Consider the following 25176-nt stretch of genomic DNA (forward strand, 5'->3'; position numbering starts at 1 on the left):
ATGTCAGGTGTTAATGGCTTTCTTAAGGTCATTCCGCAGCATCTCTGCGGTCTGACAGAGCCACTCCTGAGGTGCATTTTTCTTTTCTGAGGCCGATCTACCGTGGATTTTCCTCCACGGTTGCGATTATGGTCCTGCTGCTTCACTCAAGTTTCTATCAAGCCGCCGCTGGCAGAGAGTCGTCCCGCCTCTAAACTGTAGGACACTTGTTAGACTTCATGTTGGCAAGTAGTTCAGGCCTTCACTGGTGGCACGTTTTGATGTTGGTGAGCTGTTTCATGTTGAATCTTACAGAATAGCTCCAGATCTGTGTCATCAGAACACAAAAAGTGCTGCAGCGCAAGATGCTCTTTGGAAAACTTCAGGCACGTGTATTAGTAATATTGGAATCCAGATTTGTTGATAGAAACACCGAGGTAGCACAATAGTAACTAGGGCTGTCAATTAAGCGTGCTAATAAGATTAATTAATTACACTGCTAATTAACGCATTATGAAAATTAACGCAATTAATTATGAGTGGCAAAATGCGTGAGTATTTTAAATTTGGCCCATTGAGGGACCCGTAGGCCACTGGGCAGCTCACTTCCCTCCTGCTGCTGGTCAAACTAACAAAGCAGTGACAGACCTGGACGACTCAGGGGAGCGACTCAGCAAATCTTTGCTGGGGCCTTTGAACGGCAAGTTTATGTAACAAAAGAAAGAAGACGGGACTATCAACAAGAACGCGGTAATTTGTACATTTTGTAAAAAAGAATTTTCCTATCAGCGGAGCTGCTCCAGCCTGAATTATCATTTAAACGCTAAACATGTCCGGAAAAGTTCCACTGTAAACGTTACAGCTACTAGTTGAATCGCTTTATTGAGTCAGTTTTAGTTTTAATTTTAAATTGAGAGTCTGCTTAAATGCCTATTTGAGACTCAGCCTTATTTTATTTCTGATTTTTATTTATTTAACTGTATTTGTATTGCATTTTTGAATAATGCACCTGGCCTAATTGGTTTGCTGATGGGCTTGAGCTTTTTTCTTTTGAATTTAATTTATGAAACACACTTCACCAATAAAAAATGTGGATTTCAAATCTTCTCTTCTTAGTGTATTCAATTGATTAGTCATGCACTGCAATTTTGCAATGTTCTAAAATTCAAATTCTTTATTTGGGAACCTTTAGCAGATATGAGATTAAAATGCGATTAATTTGATTAATTAATTATAAATCCGGTAATTAATTAGATACATTTTTTTAATAGCCTGACAGCACTAATAGTAACACTAATAAAAATGTAATTCTGAAATAAATGACTTTATTTGATATATCTCAAATGTATAACAAAATAAATCTATTTAAGATGAGGGACATGTATGATAATGCACAACAGATTAAGTAAATAAAAAACAAAATCCAGTCTGATTTGAAAACACATGTACGTGTCCAGGTTCGTCTACAACAGCTGCAGATACCATTACAACTGGACCACACGTGTCCGGACCTGCTCTCAGGCTCCATGAGCATCTCATCATCAATGAAGTCACTCGTTTGTGGAACAATGAAGAGTATGTATTTTTTAGAATGTGAGAATGGAAACACGGAGCGTAAAGATATAAAAGCTGATGTGAAGTCCTTCAGTCTGTCTGCGCCGGTGAGACTGGGGTTTATTTCACCGTGTGCTTGAATAAACTCTGCTGCGCTGAACTTTAATTCTCTCCAGTGCCTTTCTGGACTCCTGCGCATCGATTTTTCACTGTGACTCTTTGTTGACTTCAGTAGTATTTGTTAGGGACTTTCAGAGTGTTGAGAAAGTCCGTAGTCTCGGTACGGGTCCGGACTGGGACCAAGACATTTTTCAACACAGCATTTTTCTTCTTCTTTTTCCTTTTTTGCCTTCAGAGCAATCGTTTCCTTGACGGCGTTTTCTGCACGGACATCCGGCCTCTTTCATGCCTTGTGTTTGGTAGAAACATGAGCAGAGGTGGTTTGTACATTTAGATGAATCTTTGCTGGGAACCCACCCCTTTTAAAGAATAACCACAATGGTAAACTCTCTCTATTTATAGAAACTTTGTTGAACGGTGGACTGATGGAACTTCAGAGATCTTCTTTTGCAAGGCATGGATCACGCTGGAAGGTGGGCAAAATTCTGACTGCATTTAGTTTGGTTTTTTGTAATTAGTTAGTTTTTCCTCTAGTGCTGTGAATGTTTATTATAATAATAATAATCAATTTTATTTATAACGTACTTTATATTTGAAACAAATCTCAAAGTGCTACAATAAAAACAAGTTTAAAAAAAGCAGCAAAAATAAGATGGACTAAAATTGCAAGAAAAAAGGAAAGTCAGAACATGGTCACCTATGCACAGCAAGGAGATTAAAATACATAGGGGTAAATCCACAAAGAACAGATTGCGCCCGCAAATAGCGCTGTGAATTGCGCAGCATTAGCGCCCGCAATTTTCCCTGCTTTAAGGTCCTATTCACAAAAGACTTTGCACTAATGATATACCGGGGCAAACACGCCCATAAAGTTTTGCGGCTGAGTGCAATTTGCACTTGTCTGAGTAAGTGAGCAGAGCTGTTTCCAGTGTTCTCCATATTTCTGCACACACATTGGTCCATAATGAAAACTGCAGAAATAAAAAATAAAGCGAGTGAAAATAAAACGCTGTGAGGCGCAAGGGCGCAATTTCCACTGGGAACAGGGGGAACATGCCCCCCCACTTTTCAAACTCATGCTTTTGTCTCTCTCCCCCCGTTTTTTTTTTTTTTTACAGTTTAAGAACTAACGGTAGGCTCAGCCTGTAAATCCTCAAGACACTGTGCGAAGAGCCCCGCTCCTCCCTCCTCCCTCAGTGCTGTTCAAGGCTGATTTATGGTTCAGCGTTAAATCGACGCAGAGCATACGGCGTTGGTTACGCGGCGACGCGCACCGTACAGTGCGCGTCGCCGCATCTTTCAGGCACCTTTTGTGCGCAAGCAAGCTTTATAGATGAGGTCCCAGATAAGGATCTGACGGTAATTCATGTTCTGTGTTTTGCTACACACACCTACAGGTCAGCTGTTAAACACACACATTCTAGATTTATATGTTTATATGGTGGAATTGTTTGTAATAAGGCAGCCCCTACTGTATGGATGAATCCTGAGCTCCGTCCTGTTATTTTTATTTTTAAATCCGAGATAAGTCCGCAACCCCACTTGATCTGACTGTTTACAGTCATGTCTGACTATAGATTTCACCCTTAATATCATTCAGTATCACACAGGCTTGAATGATATTGAAGAGAGAAAGAGACAGACGGGGAGTGAGGAGTTTGCGCGCAGTTTAATACACGCTTCTGAAACACGGTATATTGCAATGAGGCTTATTTGCATAGAAAGGGGGCAATTTTGCGCAAATGTATGAATATTACCTAATTTGCATGCATGCAAATGGCACCGGCGCAGACTGCCACTATTTGCTTGGCAGCGCAGTTTGTGGAGCAATTCGCCCTTTGTGGGTGCTTTGTGAATTCGACGCTCTCTTTTTGTCTCATTTGCACCGGTTTAGCGGCCGCAAAAGCCGCGCAATCCTTTTGTGGATTTGGCCCATAGTTCCTACTGAGGTTAGGCAAATGCCTTGGTGAACAAAAAAGTCCGGTTTAAAGGTGTTATCAGTTTAAGGATGTTGTTTTTGTACATTATTGCAATTTTAAAGAAGATAAAATCACATTTTATGTCAAATGAATCCAGAAAACTATTGACTTCTAAAGGTTTTGCATACTTTTTTCTTGCCACCATAGATTCCAGAAGCTGGTGGGTAAACAATTGTTAACGTCATTCAATGACTAGAATCATACTGATCCATCATGCTTAATGTTAATATCATCTTACATTACTGTATGTAAAAATAATCCCAAATAAAAAAGTAATAGCAGACTTGAAACCTTCACCAACTCTGTTCTTTGAGAGAAACTCTCTTGGAAATAAGCCGACACCTCAATGGCGTCACGGCGTGATTCCCGTGTGATTCCACAAACTGCATGTGAAAGTGACCTTGGATAATCAAAAATAACCTGACCCAGTTTTAAGCAGTTCCACTGGAGAAGAAAGTGTTGGCTTTACCCAGGCGCTGACGCAGCGTCCACAGGTGGTGATCTTGAAGTCTCCGTACAGGTCTTTGATGGCTCCGCTGGTGAAGAATCCCTCCACCATCAACAGGATGCCGTAGACAAAGAAAGCTGAAGCAATGCCGTAGATCACATACTTGATAATGTCAATCCTGCAGGATACATATACTACCAGTTAAATAGTCCAGGAAGATATATGTCTCGCTCTTGATACGTTGTAACGTCTTTCAGTGAACGAGATGTTCAACACATGAAGAGAAAATTAGGCTATGGGACATTTTAGTTTTGTTCTTGTTTGTTTATTTCTGTCATTTCCAAATTAAGAATTCAAATACAAAAGAAATGAAAGAAAAGAAAACAACAAATAAACATGAAGTTAATGCTAACATTGCATTAGACCAGAATACAGAAACAAAACAAGACCGAAAAGGTGTAGGCTGAAGCTTAGTTTATTATGCTTTTATAATCAATTTCTGTCAGCTCCTACATACACCGATACAGAGCAGTAAATCAATTAAAAGAAAAACATTTCATATACTTTTTGTATAGAGGGAATGCGCATGACGTCACAGATGCGACTTCACAGCGGGTTTCACCCACTGAGTGGCAGAAAGACTGAGTGGCAGAAAGACTGAGTGGCAGTGTAAACCTTAAGTTTGAGCAACTGGAAAACATCTAAAATGGGAAAGAGCTGTTGTGCGATCGACTGTACTCAGATTTAGCAAGAAATCGGAGTTATCGTTTTACAGACTGCTGAAAAATAAGCTTAAAGGGGACCTATTATGGCATCTAATACCTATTTTAAACAGGCCTTGAATGTCTTAAAAACAAGCTTTTGATTGTTATTTCTAAATAAATTAGAAATTCAGCCTCTGAGCCATGTCTTTATCATCCCATTCTCTAACCTCATTATCTATGTGGGATTCTGAGTGGGCGGGGCTATGGTAATGAGGCACTGTGCTGATTGGCTGCCTGAATGACGTGATACACGGCTACGAAAAACTGGCAGAAGCTCCGGCTGGCGGAGTTAGTTGTGGGCGTGGTTTCACGCATCGGAGGCCAACCGATGTAAATCGCATTTTGGTTACGTAACGACAGGAGCAGAATCTGAACGGCTCGTAGATCCACATCACACTGGACGGCTCATCCGGGCGGCTGTACAGACACTGCAGAATTTGGTTGCTTTCCTCCTTCTCTGAGTTGGCAGGCTGAGGGGAGACCACTTTATATATGTTAAAGCAAGAAAAAACCTGTGTTTCATAATAGGTCCCCTTTAAGAGAGACAAATGGATCGCATTTTGCAGAAACAACTGGATTCCAGACACCGAAACGTTGATTTGCGGTTCCCATTTTGTATCAGATAATGTTGGATTTTTGGTATGTCCTTTTCGAGCCTTGTGGCCCATAAAGCCAGTGTTTATTTCCGGCTTCTATAGCGCAAACCACCCCCAGGATAGGACGCTAGTCTATCGCTGGATACTTCCCCTAGCAAAGCTAGGTACCCATTCATACACCTGGGTGAAGTGAGGAAAGCCGAGAGTAAAGCATCTCCCAAGGATGCACAAAGTGACGCCAGTGCCAGGGTTCAAACCCACGACCTTCGGATCCTGAGCCCGAAGACTAGGCCACTCCGCTCCTGGATCTTTGGGTAGCTAACGTTAAACGGTCAAATCATAATGTTCGGTGTCCTCATCACTTTAATTGCGTCAACAAATCCTGCCTTGATGTAGGACCAAGCGTCAAGACTTTTCTTTAAAAATTAAGTACATATAAATATCAGGAAACTTGATTCATGGCCAAATATTAATGTCCATGGACCACTGGTTCTTGGGGTAACTGTACAGGTCACTGTCAAGTCCAACTGACGCTAATTTAAGCCGATAATCGGCTATTATCCCGTCTTCTCCACTAGTTGCAGACATTTTTGCCACTCAGTGCGAGTAAGGGGGCTGGTCCAGTGGGGAAGTGACGTCAATGCAGACCCTCTATATTGAAAACATTCAATATACTGCATAGACCTTTTATCTATTTAAGTTTTGACACTTACATAAACACTCATACAATACGATCATACTTAATGAGCATCTTGTTCGTCAATATTTTTTGGTAACCCTTCCTTTTACAGTCCGGTAATTACAACATAATTACCAGGTAATTAGAAGTATTTACCAAGTAATAACCAGGTAATTAAATGGTAATTAACAGGTAATTACCTGTTAATTATAAGATATTTTTCTGACTACTACCAGGCATTTACTCAATAATTACCTGGTAGATACCCTGCAATTGCATCTGGTATTTACTAGATATTTACTGAAATATCTTATAAATACTGGGTAATTACCTGGTAAGTACTTGGTAATTACCAATTAATTACCATTTAATGACCTGGTTATTACTTGGTAAATACTTCTTAATACCAGGTAATTACCTGGTAATTATGTTGTAATTACCGTAGTGTAAAAGGAAGGGTTACCACTGAAACACGCATCAGGCATTAAACAGATCTGAAGTGTTCCCACTCACATGGTGAAGACGTCCAGAGCGTCCATGGGGCTCCTCACCACCTCGAAGTAGTTCTGCAGGATGGTGACGGTGCCGGACAGGGCCTCGTGTCCACAGCCACAGAACAGCGCCACGCCAGCGTAGAGCAAGATGGTGGCTATGAGGGACGGGTACGGGATCCCGCCCAGGCATTTGATGCAGCACTCAAGGCATCCTGGACACAGAGAGAGATGGATGGGTTAGAGTTAACAATAGGGGGAACAAAAGATGACTTAATAGGGGATCTATTATGAAAAACAGGTTTTCTCTTGCTTTAACATATATAAAGTGGTCTCCCCTCAGCCTGCCAACTCAGAGAAGGAGGAAAGCAACCAAATTCTGCAGTGTCTGTACAGCCGCCCAGATGAGCCGTCCAGTCTGATGTGGATCTACGAGCCGTTCAGATTCTGCTCCCGTCGTTACGTAACCAAAATGCAATTTACATAGGTTGGCCTCCGATGAGTGAAACCACGCCCACAACTAACTCCGCCGGCCTGAGCTTCCGCGATGTTTTCGTAGCGGTGTATCGCGTCATTCAGGCAGCCAATCAGCACAGAGCCTCATTATCATAGCCCCGCCCACTCAGAATCCTGCATAGATAATGAGGTTAGCGAATGGGAAGATAAAGACACGGCTCAGAGGGCTGAATTTCTAATTTATTTAGCAAAAACAATCAAAAGCTTGTTTTTAAGACATTCAAGGCCTGTTTAAATTAGGTATTAGATGCCATAATAGATCCCCTTTAAGTGTGAAACGGGACTCTCACAACTTTGGAGAATTTTAATTATTCAGCAAAGCCCCCCTGGCAAAGCCAGGGGGGCCTGATGTACACTGTACTTCCATTTACTTCCCGAGCAAGTGTCAGAACGCAGTATGAGGCACCGACGCATGCATGTGGAGGCAAAACCCGACTTGACAGGGGGTATAAGTGGTGTTCTTCATGATATACCAGACTACCGAACTTCACTACTCCGATGAGATACTGTACGTCACGGAGATTTCAACTTCGTACGGTACGTGATTGGCACAAAGCTTTCTCGGTAGTTTATCCTGACCTTTTTATTCAGCATGAAAATGCCTCCCTGAGCTCTACATAGGGGCCCTGACCTTTTAATCCTTTTTACTCTGAGCCTCGTAGCGCCGGGGGAACTTAAGGTGATGAATGACTGCTCCGCTCCGACTCCGGTCTCGGGTGGCCCAGGTTTCTCCCGGAGCAGCACAGTCCGTATATAACCATATATACGTCATCACGTCTGGTTGAGCTGCTGATATTTATGAGTCAAAACCTTTTTTCTTTATGTGTGCGGTTGCGTGTTCATGTGTGCATTTTGGACTGCACACACATTTACAGCCAATTGCATGATGATGATAATGATGGTCCCCCATAATCAAATTCACCTGCGTTTTCATGGCCTTCTTTGCTCTGCAGCGAGACTCAGTCGGTTTTCAATGTGTTTACATGGGTTTAATTCCTTGTTAATTCAGAATTGAAATTAAATCCGATTTAAAATGAGTAAAAATTACCATATAAACACCTAAATCCGAATGAAAATTGCCATTCCGAATTAAACTTATCCGATTTTAAATCTGAATAGAATAATTCCGTGATCATGTTTACACTCATTCCACTTAATTCCGGTCTTTCTGCGCTGCTCGTTCCCTCGCCCGTTTGTCGCCATGACGCTTATATTCCGCGCTGGGCTTGTTTTCCAAACAAACGGTGCTTCCGAAATGCCATACTAAAAAGTATATACTAAAAAGTATACTTAAATTCGGCACACTTTTGAGTAAATATCAGTAGTGTGCATTAATTCGGACGTACTATTAAGAGCGCACACGGCACTTCCTGCCGTAGGGAGGGGGGGGAGTTGTTACCATGGTAACCTGTCACGGTAGCGGTAGCAGCACCGCTCCGCTCTTTCCCGTTTATTCTGGCTGAAACAAGATGACACTATATAATATTATTAAATACGAATATTATAATATTCATATTATATAATAATATTATTATACTTAATATTATACTTATGACATACGTATCACTTAGCAACCAAACGCCGCTGCATTGCATTGTGGGAAGTTTCTGCTCGGCTAGTGTCCATCAATCCACACACAATTTCTCCAGAATGAGTATGGATAGCGCATACTATTGAGTACGTTCTAATGTTTCGGACGCACTATAAAATCTCGCACACTCATTTTGCATACTCATTAGGGTGGAAGTATGCGATTTCGGACGCAGAGCATGTTTCAAGATGGCAGCACGCAGTAGACGGTGGTCAAGAGCAGAGACCATTTATTTAATAAATGGCTTGGAGGACCTGGAAATAATTAAAAGAACAGATGGCAGGAAACATCAAAATTGTGAGCTTTTCAAAGTTGTAGCGGCTAAGTTTGTTTTTCTTCCAGTAGACGTAACTTCCGGTCCCCCCCCTATCCAATCAGAACCTTCCCAACCCCCAGACCTTAAGAGGAATTGGATAAAGCCGATCAAACGTGTTTTCCATGTAAACCTCAATTCGGAATTACTATTTCCATGTAAACTCGAAGGAAAATAGTTTAATTCGGAATAATTCATTCAAAATTAAAAAACATCATGTAACCGTGGCTATTGTCAGTTTGAGCACTGATTTCATCTGAATTTTGAACTGCACACTCATTTACAGCCAATTACATGATGGTGATGATGATGATCCCCCATAATCAAATTCACCTGCGTTTCCATTATTCTCTTTGCTCTGCAGCGAAACTCAGTCGGTTTTCATTGTCAATTTGAGCACTGATTCAAAAAGGGAAAAAAAAGAAGATAACAGGCTGTTTTTTAGTACCATTCTTTCACGGTTATCTCATTGTCTTGTGTTGCAAAGCAGGAGTCGGAGCGGTATCTCTCCTTGTCAACTCTCTGCTTCTGACTCTGGTCCAGACCTGAGTGGAATAGCAAGTAGCTGCTTGGCCTGCCGGGCTGCACCGAGCTCTCAGACTCAGACGCTTGCTGCAGCACCGACTCCCGCCAAGGCTCCATCATCTGCATTCTCGCTGATGTAATCCAGAGCTACGCTGTAGACTGTCGCCTCTTGCCTCCCCAGCTTTTTTTTTTTTTTAACCATTTTACCCAGAGAGGAACTTGATGGGAATTGACACTTCTTTCTCAATAAGCTCTGCAGCTTTTATAATGGGTATTAAGAGGCTTCAGAAGCGATAGACCCAGTTAGGATATGGCCTTCATTTAGCCGAGATACGGTTTTGATTTGGTCACTTGTGTGCAGTTGGACTTTAGAAAATAAAGCAAAGTGGACACTGTGATGTCAAATACAGCTGATTCAGCATTTCTGACAGCCTCGCTGACGCTCTGAAGAGGAGACATTAACCCTTGTGCTGTCTTTGGGTCAAGGAAGGAGGAAGAGAAGAAGGAAAGGAGGATGGGAGAAAAGGATGGGAGGAAAGAAGGAAGGAAGGGAGAAGGAAGGGAGAAAACAAGGAAGGAAGGGAGAAAAGAGGAAGGGAAGAAGGAAGGAAGGAAGGAAGGAAGGAAGGAAGGAAGGAAGGAAGGAAGGAAGGAAGGAAGGAAGGAAGGAAGGAAGGAAGGAAGGAAGGAAGGAAGGAAGGAAGGAAGGGAGAAGGAAGGGAGAAAACAATGAAGGAAGGGAGAAAAGAGGAAGGGAAGAAGGAAGGAGAAAGCAGGAGGAAAGAAGGAAGGAAGGGAAAAAAGAAGGAAGGAAGGAAGGAAAGAGGCAGGGAAGAAGGAAGGAAGAGAGAAAAGAAGGATGGAAGGAAGGGAGAAAATAAGGAAGGAAGGAAGGAAGGAAGGAAGGAAGGAAGGAAGGAAGGAAGGAAGGAAGGAAGGAAGGAAGGAAGGAAGGAAGGAAGGAAGGAAGGAAGGAAGGAAGAAGGAAGGGAGAAAACAAGGAAGGAAGGGAGAAAAGAGGAAGGGAGGAAGGAAGGAAAGAGGAAGGAAGGAAGGAAGGAAGGAAGGAAGGAAGGAAGGAAGGAAGGAAGGAAGGAAGGAAGGAAGGAAGGAAGGAAAGAGGAATGGAAGAAGGAAGGAGAGAGCAGGAGGAAAGAAGGAAAGAAGGAAGAAAGAAAGGAAGGAAGGAAGGAAGGAAGGAAGGAAGGAAGGAAGGAAGGAAGGAAGGAAGGAAGGAAGGAAGGAAGGAAGGAAGGAAGGAAGGAAGGAAGGGAGAAAAGAGGAATGGAGAAGGAAGGAGAGAGCAGGAGGAAAGAAGGAAGGAAGGGAAGGAAGGAAGGAAGGAAGGAAGGAAGGAAGGAAGGAAGGAAGGAAGGAAGGAAGGAAGGAAGGAAGGAAGGAAGGAAGGAAGGAAGGAAGGAAGGAAGGAAGGAAGGAAGGGAGGGAGAAAAGAGGAATGGAGAAGGAAGGAGAGAGCAGGAGGAAAGAAGGACAGGAGAATTAGGTCATTTTGACCCAAAGACAGTACAAGGGTTAAGGCCCCGTTTACACGTAGCAAAAACAGTGGTGTTTTAATGCGTTTTGGCCATTCGTTTACGCGAAAACGAAGCTCAAAGTCACCGAAAACAATAATTACTGAAAACTCCGGCCAAAGTGGAGATTTGCAAAAATTCCGTCTTCACGTTTGCTTGTAAACTGAGAGAAACTGACATTTAGACGTCACATTATGCGACAGAAACGTCACCAGCGTCATGTGTGCGACCTGTGTTTACAATTTGTTTGGTCACCATCAATATTTTCTTGTATTTTAACTGTTTTATATTCTAACGTCACACTTAAAAGTAACTCCACTTTCTGTTAAGTGCACTTAAATCTTTGCATCATTACTTTTGTTCAACTTGTCTTTATTCCTTAAAACATTTTGACAACTACTTCCTAGCCGCTGGTTAATTTTGTATAAAAAGAAAATACCGGCCATAATGCCTGTCATATGAAGTAATACACAAAAAAATGCTTCTTTATTCATTTGAGTTGTTTGTTTTATATTGAAATAATAATAAAAAAACAACAAACGCCTCCAATTTACTATTTAAACATTTCTAAATAATATTTCTCATTTTTATTTAGTCAGAAACCTTTTAGTTATACAGAGGTCTCATAAATGAAAGTATCAAATATAATACATTTAACATTATTGGACAGCTAAACATTCTGACTGTGTAAAACACACTTAAAAATAATATATCAAACTTGTGTTTAATTACAAAGGTTTCGAAGTTCAGTCATAAAACAAAAGAATATGGCATCACCTTGTAATTTTAATTTGTAAAAGCTGGATGTTCTAATTATGCAAATGGTTCTGCAGTTAAAATGGAGTGCTTGGAGATGTTAATGAGCTTTTAAAACCTGGCTGGTTCACGTAAAAACATGAGCCCACCGAATGAAAGCTGTCAGGTGAAACAAAATTACTTAACGTTTCAACAGGATTGGTGGTATTTGATGGCTGTTTCTTAAACTTGGAACAAGTGCAAATAAACCGGAAAGGTTGTGAATGGAGCCATAAAGGTATAAAATATGTCAGTATATCAGAGCAGAACATTCAAAACAATATGCCTTGACAATAGGAAATGCCCAAAAAATGAAAAAGAAATTAGGGCAGAAACAGGACTTGGTGTAAGAAGTCTGCTGAAGAAAAGCCGATTGACAAGCAAAAAAAGCTAACTTTAAATCAAAACAGCTCAATAGAAGCAAATAAGTTTGCAGTGGATAAAAAAGAAGCAGTCATGGCTTGCAGATGATTAGATGAAAGCAATATATGACAAAGCTGTATTGGGCAGAGAGATGATCCAGGGATTTTCATTAGGTGCAGGTCGACTAAGGCCACGTTTCCACATAGCTGGGTATTTACAAAAACGGATATTTCCCCCTCTACGTTTTGAAAAATACCTGCATAAATACGAACCCGCATAAATACGCTGTTAAGGTGCTATGAGCAGCCAAACCTACAGGGGGCAGTGTAACGAGAAGCATAAAGTCATGCCAGCCAATCAGAATCCTGGAAGAAAACATCAACCAATGACACGTGGCCAAACAAATTGTAAACACAGTTCGCACACATGACGCTGGTGACGTTTCTGTCGCATAATGTGACGTTCTGAAGCCTAAATGTCCATTTCCCTCTGTTTACAAGCAAACGTGAAGACGGAGTTTTTGCAAATCTCCACTTTGGCCGGAGTTTTCAGGAATGATGGTTTTTGGTGATTTTGAGCTTCGTTTTCATGTAAGCGAACAGCCAAAACGCATGAAAACACCACCGTTTTTGCTACGTGTAAACGGGGCCTTAATGTCTCCTCTTCAGAGTGTCAGTGAGGCTGTCAGAAATGCTGAATCAGCTGTATTCGACATCACAGTGTCCCCTTTGCTTTATTTTCTAGTTGAAAATAAGAAGGTTCACTGATGATCTATCGGATGAGAGTTATTTTATTTTATATATTTATATTTGCTTGACTTTCTTGCATTGAAAGGGCTCCGGTGGAAGGTCAGTGCCGGATCTGGGATGCAGATGCAGTGTCGTTAGCAGGTGTAGAACTCCACTGTAGCTTGTCATCCAGCAAAACGTTGCTTTGACCCGTCAAATACAAACACGCTCACATTACTGGTACTTTGCCTCACGCATGTCCTGTTCTTACCGTCATCGTGAGGACACTTAATCAAATATTGCCAGATCTATGATCTTGTGTAATTAGGGCCCGAGCACTTGCAGTGCGAAGGCCCTATTGTAATTGCAGGAATTATTCTTCTTCTTCTTATTGTTCTGACAAAAGGAAGGCCTTTTTGCCCCCCTAAACGTGCCCAAAAAGTCACCAAATTTTGCATGCAAGTCAGGCCTGGCGAAAAATTTGATATTTAAGGGTTTGCATTAATGGGCGTGGTAAAATGGCTCAACAGCGCCCCCTTGAAAACTTTGTGCCTCAAGCCCCACAATGCGGTTTGTCGTACATGCACGAAAATCGGTACACACCTGTATCATGGGACAACTTAAAGAAAAGTCTCTGGGCGTCATGTCGAGAAACCGAACAGGAAGTCGGCCATTTTGAATTAATCGTGTCACTTTGGCGCAATTTATGCCATTCCTTCGGCAGTTAATACGGCCCAAACCATAACGTGCCCCCAAGTGTGTTATACATCAAAATGTGCGTCTTCATCCTGCGACAACACGCATTACTTTTCTCTTTCAAAAGCGTTACCGTGGCGACGCTAGACGCCAAAAAGCGTGCCCACCCTTCATCTGGTTGGTTCAGACCGAAAAAACTTTGCGCCTCAAGCCCCAGAATACGGTGTGACGTACATGAACGAAAATCGGTACACTCCTGTATCATGTCTTAACTAAAAGAAAAGTCTCTTGGCGCCATGGCCGAAACCGTACAGGAAGTCGGCCATTTTGAACATTCTGAATTAATCACGTAATTTTGGAGCAATATATGCCATTCCTTCGAGAATTAATACGGCCCGAACCGTATCGTGAACCCAGATGTGTTATACATCAAAATGTGCGTCTCCATCCTGCGACTACACGCATTACTTTTCTCTTTCAAAAGTGTTACCGTGGCGACGCTAGACGCCAAAAAGCACGCCCCCCCTTCATCTGATTGGTCCATATTTGATAGTTCCCCAAAAGGCACCAAAATTGGCACGCAAGCCAGGCCTGGCGATAAATTTGATATTTCATGGTTTGCATTAATGGGCGTGGGAAAATGGCTCAACAGCGCCCCCCGGAAAACTTTGTGCCTCAAGCCCTACAATACGGTTTGACGTACATGCACGAAAATCGCTACACACCTGTATCATGGCACAACTTAAAGAAAAGTCTCTTGGAGCCATGGCCGAAACCGAACAGGAAGTCGGCCATTTTGAAATCTGATTGGTCCATATTTGATAGTTCTCCAAAAGTCACCAAATTTGGCATGCAAGACAGACTTGGCGATAAATTAGATATTTCATGGTTTGCATTAATGGGCGTGGCCTAACGGCTCAACAGCGCCCCCTAGAATACTTTTCTCTGCCATAACTTTTGAATGGTTTGACATAGGAAGTTGTGGGTGGTGTCATGGGACTCTGTATGGAGTCTTTGAGCTTCGTTGGCCTTAATTAGCCCCGCCCCTTCTTCTGATTGGTTGTCCCGATTTTCTGCTATAACTTTTGAATGGTTTGACATAGAGAGTCGTGGGTGGTGTCATCAGATTCTGTATGGAGTCCTTGAGCTTCGTTGGCCTTAATTAGCCCCGCCCCTTCTTCTGATTGGTTGTCCCTTTTTTCTGCTATAACTTTTGAATGGTTTGACATAGGAAGTCGTGGGTGGTGTCATTTCTGATATGCTTATGGGGGGCGGTGGCCGTGAGTGCGAGGGCCCGTTCATCGCTGCTTGCAGCTTTAATTTTATGTTTGATGTTCCTACTGAAGTCATGGATCTTTTATCCAATCTGAGTATTAACTTTTCTCACTATTATCATCAAAACACCTTCAATGTTGCAGTTTCTTTTTCTTTTGTTTAAGTATCCTCCAAGTTTGGAAGTATTTCTGCCACCCCCTCTTCACTCAGTCTCATTATCTTGAGTTGCCTTATCGCTGAGGAGTCAGGTGGTGAAGGGATTTATTGATTCAGAGGTGTTTACTGACAAGATGAGCGTTAGCGATAGAGGCCGTTCACACTTACCCTCCGTGATCGAGGTCACAATCAGCAGAGGTACTCGTGAAAAACCACAAACGTTTAAAAGAGATCAGGAATTTGCATATTTGAATGTAAAAGCACAACGATGGGGATATTCTCAGTTAGTTTTATATGTATTGCTTCACACTGACTACGTTTACCTGCAGTCAATAGCCCTTTTAAAACCGGAATATTAGCAATAACCCGGTTTGGCACGGCCATGTAAACACCAATAACCCCTTTGAATAACCGGAATTTGCTCATATTCCGGTTTTTAAAAACCCCAAAATGACCCCTGGGTTCCTCCTTTTCTAACCTGAATATTTGGTCATGTATCGCCTAACGGGATTTCCCCATCAAAAGGAGCAGGAATTTGTTTTCTGTGCATGTTCTTTTCGCAAGGAATCTTGGTCTTTTGAGTTCAGGAAGTTCTTATAAACATGGAGAAACACAAGACCAGGAGGAGACTCATCACTTCATAAATGGAATGAAAGATATGAACATTTCTGCATTTGTAGACGGTAGAAAGTACCGGGATAGCCAGATTTACAAGAAGGTGAGCGAAAAGTTGCGCGAAGCAGCATTTGTAGGAACGCCGGATCAGATCAAGCTCCGCTGGAAGACGCTGAAAAAGACGAACTACAGGGCCGAGAAACAAAACGGTACCAGCGGGTCCGATTATCCGCCGTGCTGCTGTTATTGTTGTTCTTTTGGATTTGGATACAGGAAGAAGAAGCGGAAATGACGGGAATTGCGTAATGACGTTCTCCGTGCGTCGCTGGTTTGATCCAGATATCCCAAATGATTAATTACCATGTATACAGGTCTGGTTCTGGAACATGCTTTTGATTGTGTTGTCATTTTACTTGTTTGTTTCTCTTGTTTGCATATTTCCATGATCGTAATAAATAAAAATGAAATGAAAATGAAATGAAATGTATACAGGGATAACCCTGTTTGCTCACGCATGGAAACAGATTATTCCCAATGTTTCAGTAACTGGAATATTGACCTTAACCCCAATTTTGACTGAATGTAAACGTAGTCACTGCTCTTCTGTTGCCCGATATTAAAAAACGTCCAGACGTGAGAGCAACTATTTCTCTCCTCACGTTGTCTTTCCCTCCGTCTCCTGTGAGGGACGCCGGGGAGATCTGGTGCTTTAGCTGCTGGAGCTGGTACCGAACATGACGGCAGACGAGTGGCTCTGTAAATGATTCATGCCACGACCTCAATCAGGGTTTATTACCTCTGCATTTTTTATATGTTATATGTGTTTTTCTTTCTTAATAATCATACTTTTCCCTCTGACATACATGTACAGTACAGCTGAATCAATTATCATCAGGACTTCTTCTTCAAGTAGAGCTGTACTCGTTTTTCCCAGCGTTTAAGTGGGGGTAGAATAATGCCTTTTACAGGACTTGCCTGGGAGGAGGCGTTGTTTCCATGGAAGCGGTCGAATGAAGTCGCAAGACTTGATGAGAGCATTAGTGAGTGGAAGTAACGTGAGTGATGTTTTATTGATTGCGTGCTCTTAATTTTGTAGCAGGGAAATTCCTGTGGCTCGATGAAGAAAGGCCTCTTTGAAATGCAGGGAGATTAAACGACCATATTAAACGCCTGTTAAAATCACTTCTGCGTTCTCAAAGTCCTTGGGATTGATGACGCGAGGGCAACAAGTCATTGTTTAGCTGTTGTTATTTTCTGGTGCCAGTAGAACGTCTCCTTTCTTCTCAGCGGGTCTTCTTTGAGCACAACAGGCCGTAACGTCAAGCTGCTGAATAACGGCGAGCGGCTCAGACTCGGAGAGCTACTGTGTGCTTGATCCATAATTTAGGAGCGGCAAAGTACAGTACACACGTTCATTATTCATGCTTTTTGCTTAGCTTAACATTACCTGCGATAAAAAAATAAAAGAAATACCAGATTCCATGCTTTTGGGTATTTGAATTGATCTTGACAGTTTACTGCTGCTGTCTTTTAAGTTTTCCAATGATTGTCCTTTATAGACCTTGTTGTGCACAAAAACACATTTTTGACCAGAATTGTAGATTTTTGCATTGATTACATGCAAATGTTGAAATTATGTTGTTTTTTTTGTCTTTTTGAAAAAGACACATACATATACACAATACTAAGTTATACGACGGAGTATTAGGGCCAAACTAAGACAAAAAAAGGGGAAATTACGAGAATAAAGTCATAATATTAGGAGAATAAAGTCGTAACATTACGAGAATAAAGTCGTAACATTATGAGAATAAAATTGTAATATTACGAGAATAAAGTCGTAACATTACGAGAATAAAATCGTAATATTACGAGAATAAAGTCGTAATTTATGAGAATAAAGTCGTAATATTATGAGAATAAAGTCGTTATATTACGAGAGTAAAGTCGTAATATTATGAGAATAAAGTCGTAATATTATGAGAATAAAGTCGTAATTTTACGAGAATAAAGTCGTAATTTATGAGAATAAAGTCGTAATTTATGAGAATAAAGTCGTAATATTATGAGAATATAATTTAGGAGAACTCTAACAGGAAGAGCATCTTCTCTCTGTGTTAAAATGAGGAATATTGAGCATCTTGTGAAGTTCTATTTATATATTTATAATATATTTCATATTACGACTTTATTCTCGTAATATTATGACTTTATTCTCGTAATATTACGACTTTATTCTCAAAATATTACGACTTTATTCTCGTAATATTACGACTTTATTCTCAAAATATTACAACTTTATTCTCGTAATATTATGACTTTATTCTCATATTATTATGACTTTATTTTTTTATTTTTTGTCTTAGTTTGGCCCTAATACTCCGTGGTAAAGTTATGATTGAATAGATTACAAAAAAATCTGGCGGGGCGAGGATTAAGCTTATTCAATTTTAAACAAAGAGCGACATGATTTCAGAGGTTTGTGGGACTGAAATTTCTTATCCTCATACAAAAAAGCCTCTGTTGAAAAACGAAAGGGGGGGTAAAGCCGGCATGACCCCAAACAGTGGTCCAATCAACAGAAGGCGTCTCACTAATACAAAGAGAAAGGATGAGCCCCCCCTTCCTCTCTCCCCCCCAAGGCCTCCCACCTCCTACTTCTCCTCCATCTGTCAGTGTCATATCCGACAGGCAAAAGGAAACACAAACACTCACATTCTCACTGACCCAGTCAACTTTCACAGGCTGAGGGAGGCTACAATTAAATATTGCTCCATGTTAAGTGATGTCTATCAAAGGGAAGATGGCTCAGGAGGACAGTCGGGGTTAATTAATCAAGGATTTGTTGCTTTTTTTAATCACAATTTAAGCATTTTTTTCCCCAGTGCTCTTTTTCATTAGTTGCCTCATTGATAGGTGTAATTTTAAACATATTTTAATGGCTATCTCATTGTTAGTGTCTTTTTTCACCTCGCAAGATTCAATTAGATGAGCGATGGGCTGAATTTAAATTGAGTGAATCTAAAAAAAACACATTCATCTGCAAAAATTGTTCCACAATAACATTTTCCTTTAGATACTGAAGCCTGCACTGCAAAATCTAAAAATCTTAACAAGAATATTTGTCTTATTTCTAGTTAGAATGTCTCATTTTTAGTCAAAAAAATCTCATTACACTTAAAACAAGACTCATCACTGGAAAAAAACAACAATGTTCACCTGTTTCAAGTAGATTTTCACTTAAAATAAGTAGAAAAATCTGCCATTGGAACAATATTTTTTTAGCTAGTAATGAGAAGATAAATCTTGTCCCACTGGCAGATTTTTCTACTTATTTCAAGTGAAAATTTACTTGAAACAGGTGAAAATTGTCAAATAACAAGTTATTTTTCTGGTGACTCTTGTTTTAAGTGTAATAAGATTTTTTGACTAAAAATGAGACATTTTAACTAAAAATAAGACAAATATTCCTGGTAAGATTTTGAGTTTTTGCAGTGTGTATCAAGCTGTTAACATGATTTATTTTGGTTCAGTTCTGGCTGTGATGTCTACAATGATCCGGAATATCCCACTAAATAAAAAACACATGCTGAAGCGAAAACTTTGCCTTCCAGTAATTACTTGCAGCCTAAACCGAGTCTCTAATCCAATGTGACATTGACTCGTGACGTATGAGTAGCCTGCCACTGTAAGCACATTTGGAGCGTCACATCCACACATCCTAAAGCTTTATTGCATGGTGTTGTGGCAGCAAGTGACATCGGAAATGATTAGGGTTAGGGTCAAAGGTCAGGGGGTTTTTCATCAAGAGCACTTGGCGTAAAATGAACAAGACATGACTTAATCCTACGTCTATATGATTTGGGGAAAATGGACCATACAAAGTAAATCTAAAAGACAGCATTTAGGTCCCTTGGAGAACATTAAAAGTTATTCATGACGTCAAGTTACAATTATATACATTTCAAAAATTGTCTGTTATAGGCCTGGAGGTCATTAATTCTGACAAAACTGTAATTCTCAATGTGAATAAAATGAGACATAAATGTTATAAAAAGTAAATTTAGCTTAGTGTTGTCAAAAGGCATGCGTCAATTTAGCAGGAGTCCATGATTGGTTTTTACAGCTTTAACTGTTGGTGCCCGTCTCCCTGCTTTGGGTTACGTTGTCCGCTGTGGCTTTGAAAAACTATTTATCGGCAAACAGTGGAATCCAATTCGTGGTGTGATGAGTCGGTGGATCCTGCCATGTCCATCACTGTCTTAGACACATATGGCACTTTTCCACTAGTCCCTACTCAGCGCGACTCGCCACGCCCTGGTTTTCCGCTTCTCCACTAGGGGTCTAACGTGCCGAGTTGATACTTTTTCTGTATCTATCCTGCCGAGGTTCTAAGCAGCTGAGTCGGGCTGTGATGTCATCACACTACAGGCCACCGATTGGTCGGGGGGTTGGAGTCAGACGTCTGAGTCAGGAGGTGGAAATCAGCGAAAGAGCGACTCTGACGGAGGCTTCTTGTTCACTTTATTCCACCAGCAACGGCAGCAGAAGTCTGTTTCATGATCCAACTCTGAGGTTCAGATGTTCATAAACCTGGTGCTGAGGAGAGAATTAAAAATGGATCTAGACGGGCGATAAGGAACGACCAGATCCACCAGGAGCTCTGTCTCTTAATAACTGCTCACGGCTCCAGCTGACATTTCAGCAGCACCGAGACAAACAAAATTTTTTAAAAAAGCGTAGTCGCTTGAAGCTTCTCTCACTCTCATTTTTTAACTTGGTATCGAACACAAGCCACAGACCCAGCAGCACATTTATCATCTCCTCCCGGTTCTACATCTTTAGTGGTGTTGTCTTCTTCGTTTAGGTACACAATCAAATACGTCACAGCAGCTTCGCTCCAACCTCCTACTTCTCATCTGGGTATTGAAAATAAACGAGGGCAAGGTGAGTGGAGTCACGCTGAGTAGGTACTAGTGGAAAAGCGCGAAAGAACCGAGGAGGAATCGGCCTTGTCAGTTTTTACTCCGGACCTCTGCTTATGAAAATCTGCCTGACATTGATGTGAGTATTCATTATATATCATTGACCCATTTCATCATTCTTTCTTTGCTGTACTCTTTCATTTATTGGTGGTTGGCAACCAGTGAAAAAGTGCACTACCATCATCTAGAGGTTTGGAGCGGTAGTTTGGTCAGTCAATGAATCGTACCTGTTCCGTCACTAGGGATTTTTAGGTTAGATCCTGCTATTATCCCTGGATGAAGAAAGCGTGTTTAATGTGGGTAATGTAAACGCAAGGTGTGTTATTGCCCCCCCGGTGCCAAAGCCAGGTTGAGGGGAGGGAGGACGGCTCGGAAGGCATACGTGACATGACAGCCTGGGGCCGGATTCACAAAACATTCTTAAGAAAAAAATCTTCTTAAGTGGCATTTTTAAGTTCAGTCTTAAGAAGAAAAAAGAGAAGAAGTCATATTCTCCAAAAAAGTTTTAAGTATTTTCTCAACTTTCTTCTTAAGTTTCTTCTTAAGAAAAAACGTAAGAATAAATGGTATTCTTGAAATAAAAGTTCTCAAATTTGTTCTTGACTTTTTTCTTAACTTTAAGACAACCTGGACCTGTCTTAACATTTCTTCTGTGAAAAGGTAAGCCTCTTATATCACCTTTTTCAACACATTTTAGACAAGTTGAGACTAGTAGTTCATAGTTTGAGGATATACTTTGTAATTAATTACACAAAGAGCCTGTTAACTGTTTGTTAGCATGTTAGTTAGCATGGTAGTTAATTATTATTAATTTCTAGCATATTAATCTCATCCACCATAGGCTTGAAAGGTTCCTGCATCTCTTTTTCTCCTTCTCCATGTTTAGTGAGTGACTGACGGTTAAGACGCAAACTACCTGTATGTTGTTTGTTGGCACGTGCAGTGCATATTTTATATACATATACATATTTTAAGAAGTTCTTAAGTAGGAAAAATAAGAAATTCGTAAGAAATGACAGTTCTTAAGACGGTCTTAAGAAAATATTGAGGAAGAACTTTCTTATGAACTTCTTCATTTTAGATTTTAAGACTTTTAAGACATTTATGATCGTTCTTAAGAACATATTGGTGAATCCGGCCACAGGTCTGTCTGGTTGGCCGGGCTTCTCCAACATCACAAGAGTCTGCTGCTGCAGGAGATGGAGCGGGTGACAGGGCCGTGCTAATTAACGGGTGACAGGGCCGTGCTAATTAACAAAGGACTTTGCGTAGCAATTTCACCCAAATCGTGTTACACAAATATGATCGTCAGTCTCCCTCTGCCACTCCTGCTGTTGTGTTCGTTGAATGCAAATGACTTCTTTCTGGGGCTTCTCAGTTTATTAATGATCCGGGTTTCGTCTCTTGCAAAGCCAGTTGCAGATTACGATTCTGTAATATGCTGATTTATGACATCCACGCCTCTGAGGATGAGGAGCTCGCAGACATCCTCAACAAATCCCAACATGGACCTGACACCCTGTGTAGATTAGTGTAAAAAGGACAGGTGACGAGCCAGATCTGAGTGTTAAACGTGAGGTATCCGCCAGTGTAAAAGGGGCTAATGTACACAGAGACACAACAGCCCAATAAAAACCGAAGAGGTTGATCCTGTGACATTTCCACCCTCCTAGGTTTTACCCTGGACCCCAAGTAGGGAAGCGCGGCTAATGTTGGATTCTGAAGTTCAGATGAGGTTTCTCTGACTTACCAAGTTGGAATTCCAACTTTAGTGAGGATTCCAGTTGAAACCTCCCACTTGGACCACAGACTTCGATTTCCAGGTACAAATAAAACACACTACTAAGTTCTCTCATACTGACTATGTTTACATTCAGTCAAAATTGGGGTTAAGGTCAATATTCTGGTTACTGAAACTTTGGGAATGATCTGTTTCCATGCGTGAGCAAACAGGGTTATTCCTGTTAACATGGTAATTAATCATTTGGGAAATCTGGATCAAACCAGCGAAGCACAGAGAACGTCCTGACGCAATTCCCGTCATTTCCGCTTTTTCTTCCTGTATCCAAATTCAAAACAACAACAATAACAGCAGCACGGCGGATAATCGGACCCGCTACCGTTTTGTTTCTCGGCCCTGTAGTTTGCCTTTTTCAGCGTCTTCCAGCGGAGCTTGATCTGGTCTGGCGTTCCTACAAATCCTGCTTCGCGCAACTTTTGGCTCACCTTTTTGTAAGTCTGGCTATCCCGGTACTTTCTACCGTCTACAAATGCAGAAATGTTCATATCTTTCATTACATTTATGAAGTGATTAGTCTTCTCCTGGTCTTGTGTTTCTCCATATTTATAAGAACTTCCTGGACTCAAAAGATTCCTTGAAAAGAAAATGCGCAGAAAACAAATTCCGGTTCCTTTTGACGGGGAAATCCCGTTAGGCTATACATGACCAAATATTCGGGCTAGAAAAGGAGGAACCCAGGGGTCATATTCAGGTTTTTAAAAACCAGAATATGAGCAAATTCCGGTTATTCAAAGGGGTAATTGGTGTTTACATGGCCGTGCAAAACCGAGTTATTGCTAATATTCCGGTTAGAAAAGGGTTATTGATGCATGGAAACGTAGTCAATGATGCTTCTAAATGTTTCTAATTCAACAGAAATATTCCTGGAAAAAGTGTCAAAATAATGCTGATTCCAAATACTCGCTCCCGAAATATGATCTTTGTCATGTTTTTAAATGCATCTGAAGTTAAAATTGAAGGCTTTGTTTTTTGACCAAACCCTCATGAAGATAATGGCCACGGTTACATGATGTTTTTTAATTCAGAATTAATTATTCCAAATTAAATAATTCTGAATTAAGCTATTTTCCTTCGGGTTTACATGGAAATAGTAATTCCGAATTGAGGTTTACATGGAAAACACGTTTGATCAGCTTTATCCAATTCCTCTTAAGGTCTGGGGGTTGGGAAGGTTCTGATTGGATAGGGGGGCGGACCGGAAGTTACGTCTACCGGAAGAAAAACAAACTTAGCCGCTACAACTTTGAAAAGCTCACAATTTGTATGTTTCCTGCCATCTGTTCTTTTAATTATTTCCAGGTCCTCCAAGCTATTTATTAAATAAATGCTCTCTGCTCTTGACCACCGTTTACTGCGTGCTGCCATCTTGAAACTTTGTTTGGAAAACAAGCCCAGCGCGGGATATAAGCGTCATGGAGACAGACGGGCGAGGGAACGAGCAGCGCAGAAAGACCGGAATTAATTTAAAGTGGAATGAGTGTAAACATGATCACGGAATTATTCTATTCGGATTTAAAATCGGAATAAACCAGCCACTTACTTCGGAATTAAGTTTAATTCGGAATGGCCATTTTCATTCGGAATTAGGTGTTTACATGGTCATTTTTACTCATTTTAAATCAGATTTAATTTTAATTCTGAATTAAAGAAGAATTAAACTTCCCATGTAAAGGCACTCAATGAAGAGGATTAAGGCCCCGTTTACACGTAGCAAAAACGGTGGTATTTTCATGCGTTTTGGCCGTTCGTTTACACGAAAACAAAGCTCAAAGTCACCAAAAACGATTATTTCTGAAAACTCCGTCCAAAGTGGAGATTTGCAAAAACTCCGTCTTCACGTTTGCTTGTAAACAGAGGGAAACGGACATTTAGGCTTCAGAACGTCACATTATGCCACAGAAACTTTACCAGCATCATGTGTGCGACCTGTGTTTACAATTTGTTTGGCCACCGTCAATATTTTCTTGTATTTTACTTGTTTTATATTCTAAAGTCACACTTAAAAGTAACTCCACTTCTCTGTCACTCCAAACGAAAGACTCTCGTTCATCTTGGAAGTAACTGGAAGTTACTCGTGTCATTTGTTGATGTTTTTTTCCAGGATTCTGATTGGCTAGTATGACTTTATCTCCTCTTTACACTGCCCCCTGTAGGTTTGGCTGCTCATAGCACCTTAACAGCGTTTTTATGCGGGTTCGTGTAAATGATGGGGGAAATATCCGTTTTTGTAAATACCCGGCGTGTGAAAACGTGGCCTAAATAAAGGAGAGGTGAATAATGACCTAATTTTATGTTTGTTGCAAACTGACTCTGCTCGCACCACAAGGTATCCAATCAGGCATATAGCAATTATTAGTGTTTGTTAGTGGAGGAGTTTTGCATTGGTGGGTGGGGTGTGAGTGGCCTGTACAGAGAGAGAGATGGAGAGATGTGGGGGATGGTCCGTCTGTGTCAGGATGAGGGTAATGGGCGTATAGTCGTCTCATTGCTTTCCTTGCTCCTTTCAGAGCATCCCCCCCTTCCCCTGTAGCAAGCATGTCATTTTTTTTTCAGCACTCCAGCTCCTCTGCGCATGTTTAATCAACCAGTATGGTTGCCATGTCAACCACAGCGCAAAAATCTGAGAATAGGCCGGGTACTTCAGAGCTGTGACCCACTTACTGTATGTCAACAAA

At 41.0% G+C, this 25176-nt stretch overlaps 1 protein-coding gene across 1 annotated transcript in view; it reads right to left on the reverse strand.

Moving 5' to 3' along the window:
• The window catches only part of gpm6aa (glycoprotein M6Aa), a 46870-nt gene that overhangs the window by 13155 nt on the left and 8539 nt on the right, over window positions 1-25176 (reverse strand). Inside the window, exons 2-3 of the mRNA XM_061726179.1 lie at window positions 6633-6825; window positions 4102-4258 (exon numbers count right to left, since the gene is read on the reverse strand). Coding sequence (XP_061582163.1) covers window positions 4102-4258; window positions 6633-6825 — 350 coding nt within the window. The remainder of the gene's footprint in view (window positions 1-4101; window positions 4259-6632; window positions 6826-25176) is intronic.

Source organism: Cololabis saira, chromosome 7, assembly GCF_033807715.1.
Source record: "Cololabis saira isolate AMF1-May2022 chromosome 7, fColSai1.1, whole genome shotgun sequence".
Taxonomy (NCBI): domain Eukaryota; kingdom Metazoa; phylum Chordata; class Actinopteri; order Beloniformes; family Belonidae; genus Cololabis; species Cololabis saira.